Genomic DNA, 13,990 nt, shown 5'->3' on the forward strand with positions numbered 1-13,990 from the left:
CGCTGACTGCAATGATAGAGCTTGGAATACTTGAAAGATTTTTTAATATAACTCCGACTGGATTCGTCTGAAACAAGAAAGTCATATACACCTAGGATGCCTAGGATGACTGTAAATCATGGGGTAATTTTAATTTTTGGGTGATCTATCCCTTTAAGAGTTTGATGAGTAATGATTGAGATTATATCTGATTTTTTATAGTAGACTGGTATTTTATCAAACATGATCACATGTTTGTAACTTCGCTCAATTCACTTCAAGGAGACATGTGAGATTATTACAGCCTTTTTCTTTAGGTAAAATTATCTAAAGCAAAGTCTAAAGTTTCCATTTACTCTCCATTTAATGTTATTGCTGCAGAAATGAACCAACTGAGATAACGAAGAGAAGATACAAAATTCATTTTTTTTATTCATTTAATTTTGTGTGAGCTAGGCAAGATACTGTACCCAAATCAAGGTTACAGAATCCCTGATGTTCTGGCCATGAACTAAGTCTGAAACCTAAGTGAAACCTTAACATCAATTTTGCATCTTAAATTACTGTATGATTTGTGCAGTATTTTTTTTTTTAATTGCTAAAAATAATTAAAAGTAACTATGTCTATAAACTCCAAAACCAATTATTTAAACTGATTTAACACTGTATATAAGTACCCAGCAGCCACTCTTCAGAGGCAGTTCTCATCTCAATGGCTGGTCATTACCTTGAGTGTTGATTGGATGATATATGAAGAGCATTTCTTGTGCTTTGGCCTTTCCATAATGTTGAAACTCTCCTGCAGCTCGACCACCAAAGACTGCACAGTTATGACATATTCATGGCATCATTTGGCTAAGTGATATCCATTTATAGTTAATTTATTAGCCTAAAGCACAATGCATCAGCAAAATGACGAAATGACTGCACCCTTGGGTGTAGTGAATTAGTCATCTGATAACATTCAAAACTGAATGCCTTGATAGAATAACGCTGAACATTGATTTAAATCATTTCAGTTACATCTTATCGTTTCAAGGGAAATGAGCCAAACGGTTATAATAAAGAATTGAGGTGAAACATTCTCTTCTTTTGATTCTTGCCTTTTATTTTCAGAATGAAATTAAATGAATCACACAAGATAAGATTTTGTCGTTAGTGATTTCATTTGACTGGTAAACAGTTCTATATAGAACACTTATTCTAAATGTATTTATTGATTAAATGTAAGTCATTTCTCAGGCAGTACACTGTAAAAAAGCCAACTAACAAAAAGTCCTCCAAATAAACATAAAACAGTAAATTGAACTAAGACATTTTGATTGGAAGTGTTCATGCATGATACTAAGTTGATTCAACAAATTCGTTCCTTAAATGTTAAAAACGTGCAATGTTATGTTGAGCTTACTAAGAAGTTTTAGTTTTCCTTAAATCTCGCGATTCTCGTTAGCGCGTGCGCAGTTTGAACAGTGAACGCATGCGCAGTATGAGACTTAAGCTACTTCGCGGGGTTGTTTTGTACTTCTAATTAGTGACCGTTGTTTTGTTTTGTTTTGATTTCTCAACTGCGTTTCCGCGTGCGTCACTTCTGAGCGGCACATGCACAAAAGCTGAACTCATACGTCATCCTCCCAGAGCTGCTTCCGTGTACAACTGTTGGCGCAAGCTACATTAAAGTGATTATTACGTTTTGAATATGGATATACACCTAGGATGACTTGAGGGTGAGTAATTTATGGGCTCATTTTAATTTTTGGCTGAACTAACCCTTTAATGCATGTTTATGGCCTTATTGTGAATGATTATGTGCACATTACACTAAAGCTGCGTTTCCCAAACGTTTCTGTCAGCTTAACCACTTTGATCTCAAATATTTATTGAAGTACGGTAGACCTGAGATTTTAGGTTAATTTTTCAAAAATGCAACACATTCACATGTTTATGGTTTTCTGATGTCAGTGACATACAGGGTAAACATAAAATATTTAATCTTTTTACCGTTTCATTTTCATTGTTTTTAAAGGGATAGTTCACCTTAAACTGAAATTCTGTCATTTACTCAGCCTGAAGTTGCTGTATGAGCACAAAAGAAGATATTTTGAAGCATGTTGGTATCCAAACAGTTAGCCATATATATTATTAATATTATAATTTTAGATATAAATATTTAAATATATATATTAAATATATATATTAAATAAATAAATATAAATATTATTACATATTTTTTATTTCCATACTATGGAAGTCAATGGCTACCGGCAACTGTTTGGTTATCAACATTCTTCAAAATATCTTCTTTTACATTCCACAGAAGAAAGAAATTCATACAGGTTTTGAACAACTTAAGGATGAGTAAATGATGACAGAATTTCAATTTTCGCATAAACTATTACTTTAATTATTTATTTCAATTTTATACTTTTTTATTTAATTAATTATTAGCTATTTATCAACTCACAAAATTTGGGCAACCTTGTACTAAATAATGAAAATGTTTGAAATCTTTCATCAAAATGTAATAACTTGCTCCCTCTCTAAAACATTTATTTTCAGATTACATAAAATCCTCTTAACTTTCAACCCCAAAGATTCAACCATGTGACTTTTGGTAATCAATTTCTGATAGATAAAACCAAGCCCGACAATATATTTTTCCCCCTCATTGCAAGCACTATATGTCAGTTTCATGTTGACTTTAATAAGCTGACCTGCTCAGAGGACTTCATTCACATGTCCAGCCAGAAAGAAACACAAAACTACTGAAAGGGGCTTTTCATACTGCAATAAACCTTGGGTTAACGTCTTAAGTCTTTGCAAAGCGCATTTTAATTCTGCTTTTATCAAAGTTTCATCAAAGTTACATTTTTCAAGGAGAACTTGCAACCTAAACTAGACAGCACAACAGACAACCATTAATGAAGCAATCAGTGCTCAGCTCATTAAATATGTATGCACTTTTCTTAAAGTTGTCTTTTACTTTTCAGAAGACTTAAGCATGGCGGCATCTTTCCAAAGATAAATTAGGGCTGGGTTGAAAATATTGATCTCTTGATTTTAATTGATTCTTATTTTGAAGCTTGTGAATCAAAATCAAATCGAACTGTTACATTTGTCTCAATACCCAGCCCTTACAAAACAGCACAAAGTTAACCCGGAGTTTACCAATGGTACAGTGTGAAATCTCAAAACCTGACCAACCAGGGTTAAATGCTAACTAAGATAACCCCGGATTAACCCACAATGACACTGGACTGACAATTTTAAATGTGAAAAGCCCAAAAGAATACCAAAGGCAACTAAATGGTAAATTTTCAATGAATTCAGGTCAGTCAGCCTTTCTTTGACTGAATAAAGTCCTCTATATATGTAAGTTCTCTATAAATATATAATTTACATAAATATAATTTTATCATATAAGGAAATGTAATTTTAAAAATAATTATTCATATATGTAAATGAATAAATAGTTGACATTAAGAGATTTTACCCTCATTCCCTCAAAGCGTGAGAGAGCTCGGAGCGGTCGGAAGGCTCTCAGCGTTCGGAGACTTTTGATGGCGCCCAGATCTTGATAGTCCAGGGCATTGGCTACCAGGCTGATCAGAGAGACCTACACACATAAACAGAGCTAATTAGGGGGAAAAAAACCCAGACACGAATCCCTTCCTTCCTGCTCCAATCTCGACTTCTCTGCGGGTTCTCATGGGAAAATGGCCTTTCAGATGGACGAATGTCCAGTTTACTCACTCAACTGTTATCACAGTATAAACTCGCACTGTCTCAAGTGCCCACATGCATAACACACACAAAAGCGATAATTTCCAGTCAATCATTCTCAGTTCACTGATGCTCTCTTGATAATGGTACTTTTATGAGTTGATGTGCACCTGCTGTTTGTGTTGTTTTAGCACCCAGTTCACTAAAGGATTCATGCAAATCCCGCTGCAAACTTGCACACAAAATATGAGCTAAATGCAACCTGCATGGCAGGCTAGAGCAATATTTGCACCAGCCAGTACTGAGTTCTGCGTTATTTTACTGCCAAGAATTATAAGTGAAGGAATTATTTATTTATTTATTATATTTGCATATTATTGACTAAAAAAATATTTAAATATGTATTTAAAAAAAACTTTAGCTAGTTGTCAAGGCAAAATTTCCCATTTGATTTAACTTGATGTACTAAAATAACTCAAACGAAAATAAATAATCAAAATATTGTATATATTAATAAAACTTTAATGAAAATTAAACGAAAACATAAAAAGTAATTCAAAATAAATAAAACTATAATAGTATCTCAACAGCCATAATTACTATTATGACGAATAGCATCCTGTCAGTCATACAGATTTGAAATGAGTGTAAATGAATGATGGCAGAATTTTCATTTTTTGGTTACACAGTTGTGATCGTAAGTTTACATACACTTTGCAGAATCCGCAAAATGTTAATAATTAAAAAAATATATATTTTAAAATAAGAGGGAATTAATATTTTTTAAGCACCTTGATTCTTAATGCATCATGTTTCTTTCTTGAGCACCAGTGAATGTTTGCACCTTTTGTAAGAGTCCCACAAATGTTCTTAATGTAAAATATCTTATAGACACTGCTGGAAAGGGTTCAAATATGCAGAAGATCCTGGAAAGCCAAAAGACATGCAAGACCTGGAGGATTTTTCTGAAGAACAGTGGTGAAGAGTAACTGCTCAGAACAAATAAGTGACGACTATCGCAAATCATACAAACAGTCATGGATTGTTTAGATAGAAATCAAGCAAATGTGAACTCTATTTTGTCTTGTGGACTATATGTAAACATCTGTATGTTAAATACTTTATTCAGGGCAGCATGAAAAAAAAAGTTTTATGATCCCTCTTATTTTTGTACAAATGACTAACATTTTGCAGATTCTGCAGGGTGTATGTGCAGCATATAGTTTGACATTATATTTAATCAAAAGCTGAACCTACATCAACAATAATAAAATCCAGCCAGCACCAGAGATTGGTGAAGTATTTGGCAAAACCATATGCGACCCATTTCAGCAGCATCTCAAGAATGAAGATGTAGGTGAAAACTTTGTCAGCAAATTCCAGTACGGTCTTTACGGTTTTCCTTGTGTTAAGGTAAATGTCCTCCAATGCCTGAAAAGCATTTGAGATGTAAAGATATAAAGGATTAGAATTAAACCAGTATGGACTGCAACAAGTTGAGTGAAAAAAAAATCCATCCAAGAAAAATATTGATTATAAATGGCCATAAAATTTAAAACAGGTAATAAAAACCAACAATATTTGTATGTGCCAAGTATTATTCTGAATATTGTGTCATCAGCTTATCAACATGTTGACGTCTATTGAAAGTGAGTCAAGGATTTACCTTGTTGAGTGACACATACACAAACAAAAACACACATGCATTTCCCTCACCAGAGCGCCACTGCTAAGCAGAATCATGAAGATGATGAAGCTCTCAAACCAGCTGTGCTCCACTATGTTATAGCATGTCTGTCTCAGCAGCCACCATTTCTTCCACATGCCCTTTTCAACATCCACCTGGCAGCACGGGAACTTTTGGACACACCCTGAAAAACAAAATTCAAACAGTTTTTATTCAAAATCCCTATTATTGGAAATTTTACTTACAAACTGAACTGATACTGATACTGAACTGAAACTGATAACTGAACATATTTTCACACCATTAAAGGAATAGTTCACCCAAAAATGTGCTGAAAAGGCCATCCAAGAAGATGAGTTTGTTTCTTTATCAGAACAGATTTGGAGAAATGTAGCATTGCATCACTTGCTCACCAATGTATCCTCTGCAGTGAATGGGTGCCGTCAGAATGAGAGTCCAAACAGCTGATAAAAACATCACAATAATCCACAACTAATCCACACCACTCCAGTCCATCAGTTAATGTCTTGTGAAGCAAAAAAAATATGTTTGTAAGAAACAAATCCATTATTAAGGCATTTCAAACTATTGCTTACTGCTAAAGAGTCCTTCATCCATAATATTGCGTTCTCCAATAAAAAGAAAAAAAAAAGTTGTCTGGTCAGGAGAGAAATATGCACAGATCAAGCATTGTTTACAAGTGAAAACGGTACAAAACAGTTCTGAACAAATAAGTTGGTGGATTTTGATGTGAAAGGACAACAGGAAATGGACTTTTTCATTGACGAAAGCATTATTATGGATTATGGACTCATATTTTAGCCAGAAGCAATGGTCTAAAATTAAAACATTCTAATGATGGATTTGTTTTTTTTGTTTAGTTTTTTTTACAAGCATGCAGCTTTTGGCTTCTCAAGATGTTAATTGATGGACTGGAGTGGTGTGGATTATTGTGATGTTTTTATCAGCTGTTTGGACTCTCATTCTGACGGTACCCATTCACTGCAGAAGATCCATTGGTGAGCAAGTGATGTAATGCTACATTTCTCCAAATCTGTTCTGATCTACATCTTAGATGGCCTGAGGATGAGTGAAATTTCAGCAAATTTTCTATTTATTTTACTTTTCATGTTCATGTCAAACTGTACTGAAAGTCTTCACTTTGCTGAGTGAAACATTGACAAAACAACACATGCATTTCCCTTCAGACTTTTTAAGCGCGACTTAAGTGCCAAATGCTTTTTTGGGCCCATGGCCCAATGGCATTTCCCACTGATAATACTGAACTTTTTTGCAAGAGTTGAAAGCCAAAGAATACATTTTATGTGCTTATTATAGTGAACAAACTATTAGCAGCATCACCTGGTGTGAAACAAGCATCTGGATCGGTAGATTCCTCAAGTTCAAAGTCCAAAGCATCTTCTCCATCTTTTCCGAAGTGTCTGAGGTCCACCGTGCTGCCCTCCGAAGAGCTGGGAGCCACGTCAGACAGCTTCTGCAAGAGCAGCACAGACACATCATCACGTGTTACCATGGCAACGCCTCCACGTCACCGATGAGATGAAACATGTGCACATGGTTTCAGCTGAGTCACTGTGCAAAGGCTGAGATGTAAGGCTTGCTTGGTGTGATGTCTCAGATGTTTAAAACCCTTCATCTAGTATATAATATATAGTGGTTCATAGGTATTTCCAAACAGCTTACAACATTAACTACATCAATAAGCTCCGAGATGAATCATAGTATAAAATAATATACATTTAAAGATTATTGTGAAATTTACTATACAAACATTGAAACTTAAAGTTGAAATCACAATGACTTCTACACAAGTATATACGACCATTTCATAGCAGCTCATAGTAAGCATGTCCTAAATGATTCATATGTTTATACAGTAAATTTTGTCTCTCATTAATATTTAATCAGTCACTCGCTAAGGATTTTAACAGTAAAGAGCCAATATATATATATATATATATATATGGGCAAGACGTTCTTCGTCTGATTGAATGACCTACTAGTGGATCAGTGTTGTTATTGTTGACTAAATTTAAAATATTAATATTAAATATTAAAGATCATTTTTGGTAATTATATTTTAGCTTTATTTTAGTAAAATATAAACTAATTTTGAACTTGAAAAACTTTAAAACTAAAAAATTTAAATTAGAAATGTAATGTTTATTTAAAAATGTAACTTTATAGAAATATATAAAAAAACTACAAAAGTAATAAAAATGATAAAATCACATAAAATTACTAAAACAAATGAAATTTAAACTGAAAATGAAAAAATAAGATTGAAGTCGTAAAATTAATAATATAAGTAAAACCAAAAAATTTGACTAAAATAACACTGACGGGATATAGTATTGACTGCAACTATACCAACAAGACTTCAGAGGCAGTAGGAACCACTGATCTATAATTATATAATATATATATATAATATAATATATAGGTCTATAATATATTATAATATGTAACAATATAATACATAATATAATATTATTTATATGGATCAGTGGTAGGAAGTGATTGCACATCAGGTGAATAGCATGTATAGTAGCACATGCGTTTTAGTGCACTTTTTCAGCAAGTTTTCATTTCTGGGTGAACCATTCCTTTAATATGCTGCATTACAGTAGGCAATGGCATGCACAGAGGGGGGGTGGGGGGCACCCCTTTAATCGCCGACACTAAAGTGCCCTTTCGGTCCACGATTTCTGACAGTAGGTACATGGTGAAGTTTGCTAAGCAAAAAAAATCTGTTAGATTTTCAGATAATGCAGCTTGTGGAATGATGCAAGCATGCTATGATGAAATTAATACGCAACCAAGAAGTCTGGATGACTCAAGTCCTTGTTTGGCCCCAGACCTTTTCTGTCTAATGACATTTGAACAATCAGTGCAATAATGTCATTGGTTTGGACATCTAGTATCTTTTAGTAAAATGCATGGAATTCCCAGATAATGGTGATTTGTTTGGCTAATTAGTGTTATGCATTTGGCAAACGTTTTTCTCCAAAGCGATTTACACTGCATTGAAAGTATGCAATTGATCAGCTCATGCATTCTGTGGGAATTGAACCCATGACATTGGCATTGCTCGCACAATGCTACTGTTTACTGTATTTGTAAAGTTGCTTTCAGACAAAATCTTCAATCAATCCACTGTTGTCAAACACTCTGGGATTCTTTATTATGCTTGTCCAATTAACTTTATGCCAAACGAGAACCATTTCTCGATTGTTAGCTGTGTATGTATTTGCAGAGAGGCCTGAAATCTACTGTAACCGTAATGATTGAAATAGGACGCTAACACCATTATCTATGACTGAAGATGAATAAGAATGATATTAGTGGTATGGCAGGATTTGAAATGCACAAAAAATCCATTAGCTAAAAACATTTTCTTTTTCATGAATGACAATAGCTGTCTTTATGGTTAGTTGGGATGCATATTATAAAGGTCTTACAGGTCTCCACTCATTGTAAACCTTGAAAGCATCTCAGAAGTGCTGCAAAGACAGATCGCGTTAAAGGAGTGAGACAGACAACAAGGAAAAAACACTCACTGTCTTGTCTGGAGGTAAAAAGATTGGTCAGAGTGCTAGAATGACAGATAAATCAATGGGAGCAATAATACAGAATCGTCTTTTGACTGGATTATACTCTATGCAAGTATGTGAATGTAAACATTTTGTGAGTTATTATAAGGAGGCAGAATCGGTCATTTGGATTTGGATTTATTTATTCCAATTAATTAGTTCACCCAAATTAGCTCACCCTCAGGCCATCCAAGATGTAGATGGACTTGTTTCTTAATGCTTTTTGTGCTGTTTTAGACTGCTTTTGCTTGTAAACAGTGCTTAGTCTGTGCATATTTCTCTCCTGATTTAGGCAAGTCAACTTTTCGACTGGAGAAAGCAATATTATGGCTAGATGACTCATATTGTAGCCGGAAGCAATAGTTTGAAATGCTTTTATGATGGATTTGCTTCCTACAAACATGCAGTTTTTCACTTCACCATATTTTAATTGATGGACTGGAGTGGTGTGGATTACTTGTGGATTATTGCAATGTTTTTATCAGCTGTTTGGACTCTCATTCTGACGGCACCCATTCACTGCAGAGGATCCATTGGTGAGCAAGTGATGTAATGCTACTTTTCTCCAAATCTGTTCTGATAAAGAAACAAACTCATCTATATATTGGATGACCTGATGGTGAGTAAATTTCCAGAAAATGTTGATTTTTGGGTGAACTATTATTTCATTGTGCTGAATTATTGTAGGTACATGATAAATTAAAATGGTAATTCAGCTTCCTGTGTTAGGCAGTGTTATGCAATCATTTGTCCTGACATTCCTTAAAATGCTGCCTATATAGTTAGCTCACTGGATTTTTGCAACAGAGTTTCAACTGAAAACATATCACCCTTCACAAAACTGAAGCAGTAGACATTTTAGGACAACTTCAAAGAGATTGCCATAAAAAACAATCAGTATATAGTCGGTAATATGCCAAAACCACAGACCGCCACATCCTCGTTTCTCAGCAGCAAGCAAATGAGCATGTTATCATGAGGCTAACATTCACACTCAGCACTTAAATGGCAGATAATGCGATCTGAAGACTGATATTCCCTGACCTCTTTTCCATTATGGATCAAGCTGCAAGTTGATGTAATCCACAATGCACTTAACTCCAATTAAACCTACTGGAAAAAAAAACTTGACCATGATTACGCCAATGACAAATTCAGTGACACAACTGAAAATCTTTCATTTCTGGCACCATGTACGTGACAATAACAACAGCAACGGACTGGAGTCTGCAGGAGAAGACATCATTTGCACTGTTATTCAGGTATTTGTCCCATTGTTCAATGGGTTGAACTGTTGTGTACCTTCATATTGATCATTAAGTCGATATGCAGGGATATTTACATTTGATAGACGCTTTTATCTAGAGTGACTTACACTGCACTGAAAGTATGCATTATATTTAGAAGTTCATGCATTCCCTCAAAATCAAACCTGTAACTTTGACATTGCAAAAAAATTTCAGCTAAAATTTAGACTAGGACCTTAAGCCAACACAATTAAATATGATATCTACCCTGAATGACTGCATTACACCAACCTGGAGAATGTAAAGATGTAAATTATATAGTATGTCATCAATAGCAGTTTTTTTTCCACAAGTTAGGGTACATTGCTGTCATACATACTGTGTGGCAAATAAAATTCACACAAACTCCACAACCACCATTTCAATGGATCTGTGAAAGTGGTGTCGGAAAACCACTTGCCTGATCTCAAACAGACTTTAGCGTCCTTTACTTGTGGTATTAATGCATTTTCAATGACCGGATCACGATCGGATTGCACTTGACCATATCAAAAGCCAGGAGTAAATGGACCCAAGATGCATTGAGATAAAAAAAAACCATTAGGATTCTAAAGACAAATGTTGATAATTTCAGTGAAATGCCATGTCGGATGTTGCTCACACAATTTGCTCACTTGATTTAAATGAACGATATCCCAATATTTATCAAATAATTTCACCACATTACAACTTGGAACCTCATTTATCTAATTTCTTTCCCCAAACACAAGCTCTTCTAAACCCTAATAACATACTATACTGTGGGAATACTCATAGAGAAGGAATGCAAAACCATATACCTTATCTCTGTCTGTTAAAATGACAAAAAAAATCTGAATTATAAACTGTAATGTACTACTGTCAGGGATTCATCACAGTCACTTCAGTCACCATCCAGGATAATTACCCGATCACAGTCACCTGAGTTCTGATCACCCGCACCTGCTGTCACCAATCAAGCCACACTACAAATACACACACAGCACAGTCACTCACTGTCCGGTCTACCGTTCACTCCTACGAACTACTCTGGACTCTCTCTGCCAAATTCTCCTAGAACGAATTACCTGCTGTTCCTCCCACGATCCTCCAACGACTCCTTGGAAAGGCTCCACGATCTCCAACGTAACCGGCATACAATCCTCTCCATCAGAACTCAGATAAGCACCCTGGAACCTTTCACTGTGTTGACATTCACCTGCCTTTAACTCACCTATTCCAGTCATCCACTTACCCAGTCAATAAACCATCCTGTTTTGCACTTACCTGTTGTGTCTGGCCTTGCTTTGTGACAACTACATTATGTACTACAGCTTCTCACATAATCCACTACCGCTCAAAAGTTTGGGTCAGTAATATTAATTTTTTAATCTAAAAAAGAAATTAATACCTTTTTTTTTTTTTTCAGCAAGGATGCATTAAATTAAGAAAAAAAGTGACAGTAAAGACATTTATAATAGTACAAAAGATTTCTCCTTCAAATAAATGCTGTTCTTTTGAACTTTCCGTTCATCAAAGTATCTTGACACAATGTATTAGAGTTTCTACGAAAATATGATGCAGCACAACTGTTTTCAACATTGATAATAATAAAAAAAAGTTTCTTGAGCAGCAAATCAGCATATTAGAGTGATTTCTGAAAGATCATGTGACACTGAAGACTGGAGTAATGATGCTGAAAATTCAGCTTTGATCACAGGAACAAATTGCATTTTATAATAAATATTTAAATAGGAAAAAGTTATTTTAAATTGTAATCATATTGCACAATTTTTACTGTATTTTTGACCAAATAAATGCAAGAAAATCTTACGGACCACAATATTTTCCATAAATTCCGCTTTTTGATCAGGTAACAGTAATCGAAGCCCACTAAAGATGCATTAGAACAAAGATCTCGATGCAATCTGGCTTAACCCTTGTACGTTAATTTAAAAAAAGTTTTTTAAAAAATTGTAAAAAAAAACCATAATTAAATATTATTTAGTAATATATTTTTCTGCTTTCACTGACATAGATCGTTTTACCGATATCAGTCGAGATCATAACTACCAAAAATTCATTCATTTTCAGGATTTTACCCTTTAAATGCCTTGTTTACATAATTGTTTTTTTTTTTGTAATTTTTTTAATATATTTTTAATAAAATTACATTAAAAAAGACAAAAATGTTCCTAAGGACGCATGGGTTAAAATGTCTATGTAAAGGGGGCTTCATATCCACCCATTTTCCTGGTGTTTGAAAAAAAAAAGTTAAAAACAGCAAGCTTACCTCTTTATCCTCTAGGTCTGAAGAAAAGCTACTGAAATCCTCAGTGTTGAGGCACTCAAAATCAGACTCCTCATCAGCGATCGGGACCCTGACAGCCAAGCTTGGGTTGCTGATATAATTCTCAGTGTCACTATCTATGTCTGTTCCTCCAGTGACTTTAACCAGCTCTAGTGTGGTGTGGTTGGAGTTATCATTTATTGCCTTGCAGTTTCTCCCGATCGTGTTCCCATCTACGGTTTTCTTTTTCGGCTTCCTCCTTCTTAAACAGCCGCTCCGGAAGAAATTCTGAAGGCAGGCCTTAACTAAAGCAACACCTTTCCTGATTCGACCAACCGCTATCTGCAGGTTGTTCTTTTCGCCCTCGTCATCAGGGGCTGCGAGGTTGTCGGCACTGAATGAGCTGAGCAGCAGAGCGAGGAACAGGTTCAGAACCTACAAAATTGGGAAGAAACCAACTACATGTTGACACAATTCAGATTTTTTTAGAGTTCATTTGTTAGAAGTAACTTTACATACCACCAGATTTCCAATGACCATGACCATCATGAACACAATTAAGCACAAGGGCTGTCCCGCCACTTGCATGCAGTCCCACATGGTCTCGATCCACTCTCCACACAAAACCCTGAAGACGATCAGGAACGAGTGGAAGAAATCGTACATGTGCCAGCGAGGAAGCGTGCAATCCTCAGAAATCTTACACACACAGTCACGGTAGTTCTTCCCGAACAGTTGCATGCCCACCACAGCGAAGATGAAGACGATGATGGCCAGCACAAGCGTCAGGTTGCTCAAGGCGCCTAGTGAGTTGCCAATGATCTTGATTAGCATGTTCAGAGTCGGCCAGGACTTAGCTAGTTTGAAGACTCTCAGCTGTGACAATAAGGGGCATAAAAGATTAGTATGGGCAAGTAGAGATGCACAATATAGATCATATAGTGTCAGCTGATATGCTGCTTTCCTCTAGTTTTAGATTTAGATTAACTTTAATGTCATCTAATGCTGATTCAAAGTTAATCTTTAAAAAAATAATAATTAAATAACTGTTCAGCAAATCTCACTTGTATTTCTATAAATAAAATGTCTCAGGTTACGTATGTAACCATGGTTCCCTGAGAAGGTAAAGAGACACTGCGTCCACTAGTTCTCCAATGCGACCCCTAGAGGACGCAGTTCTAAGTTCCCTCGGAAGGGAACGTCTCAGGTTACGTATGTAACCATGGTTCCGAGAAGGGAACGAGACACTGCGTCCTTTAGGGGTCGCATTGGGGAACTAGAGGACGCAGTTTGAAGTTCCCTCGGAAGGGGACAAATATTTATACTGTATATTATAATGCTGTGATGCCTAAATTCACTTAAATTTAAATTGATTCATTTTAGTTTGCAGTGTTTCGTTATGAATCTTTATTTTTTTTCAATTATTTAATATATA

At 35.2% G+C, this 13,990-nt stretch overlaps 1 protein-coding gene across 1 annotated transcript in view; it reads right to left on the bottom strand.

Annotated features, from left to right (window-relative positions):
* The window catches only part of LOC107677921 (sodium channel protein type 1 subunit alpha-like), a 53,854-nt gene that overhangs the window by 6,840 nt on the left and 33,024 nt on the right, over positions 1 to 13,990 (bottom strand). Inside the window, 6 exon segments of the mRNA XM_016472991.1 lie at positions 3,470 to 3,592; positions 4,957 to 5,130; positions 5,416 to 5,570; positions 6,749 to 6,881; positions 12,559 to 12,990; positions 13,075 to 13,431. Coding sequence (XP_016328477.1) covers positions 3,470 to 3,592; positions 4,957 to 5,130; positions 5,416 to 5,570; positions 6,749 to 6,881; positions 12,559 to 12,990; positions 13,075 to 13,431 — 1,374 coding nt within the window.

The sequence above is a fragment of the Sinocyclocheilus anshuiensis genome, unplaced genomic scaffold, assembly GCF_001515605.1.
Source record: "Sinocyclocheilus anshuiensis isolate Anshui unplaced genomic scaffold, SAMN03320099.WGS_v1.1 scaffold164, whole genome shotgun sequence".
Taxonomy (NCBI): Eukaryota; Metazoa; Chordata; class Actinopteri; order Cypriniformes; family Cyprinidae; genus Sinocyclocheilus; species Sinocyclocheilus anshuiensis.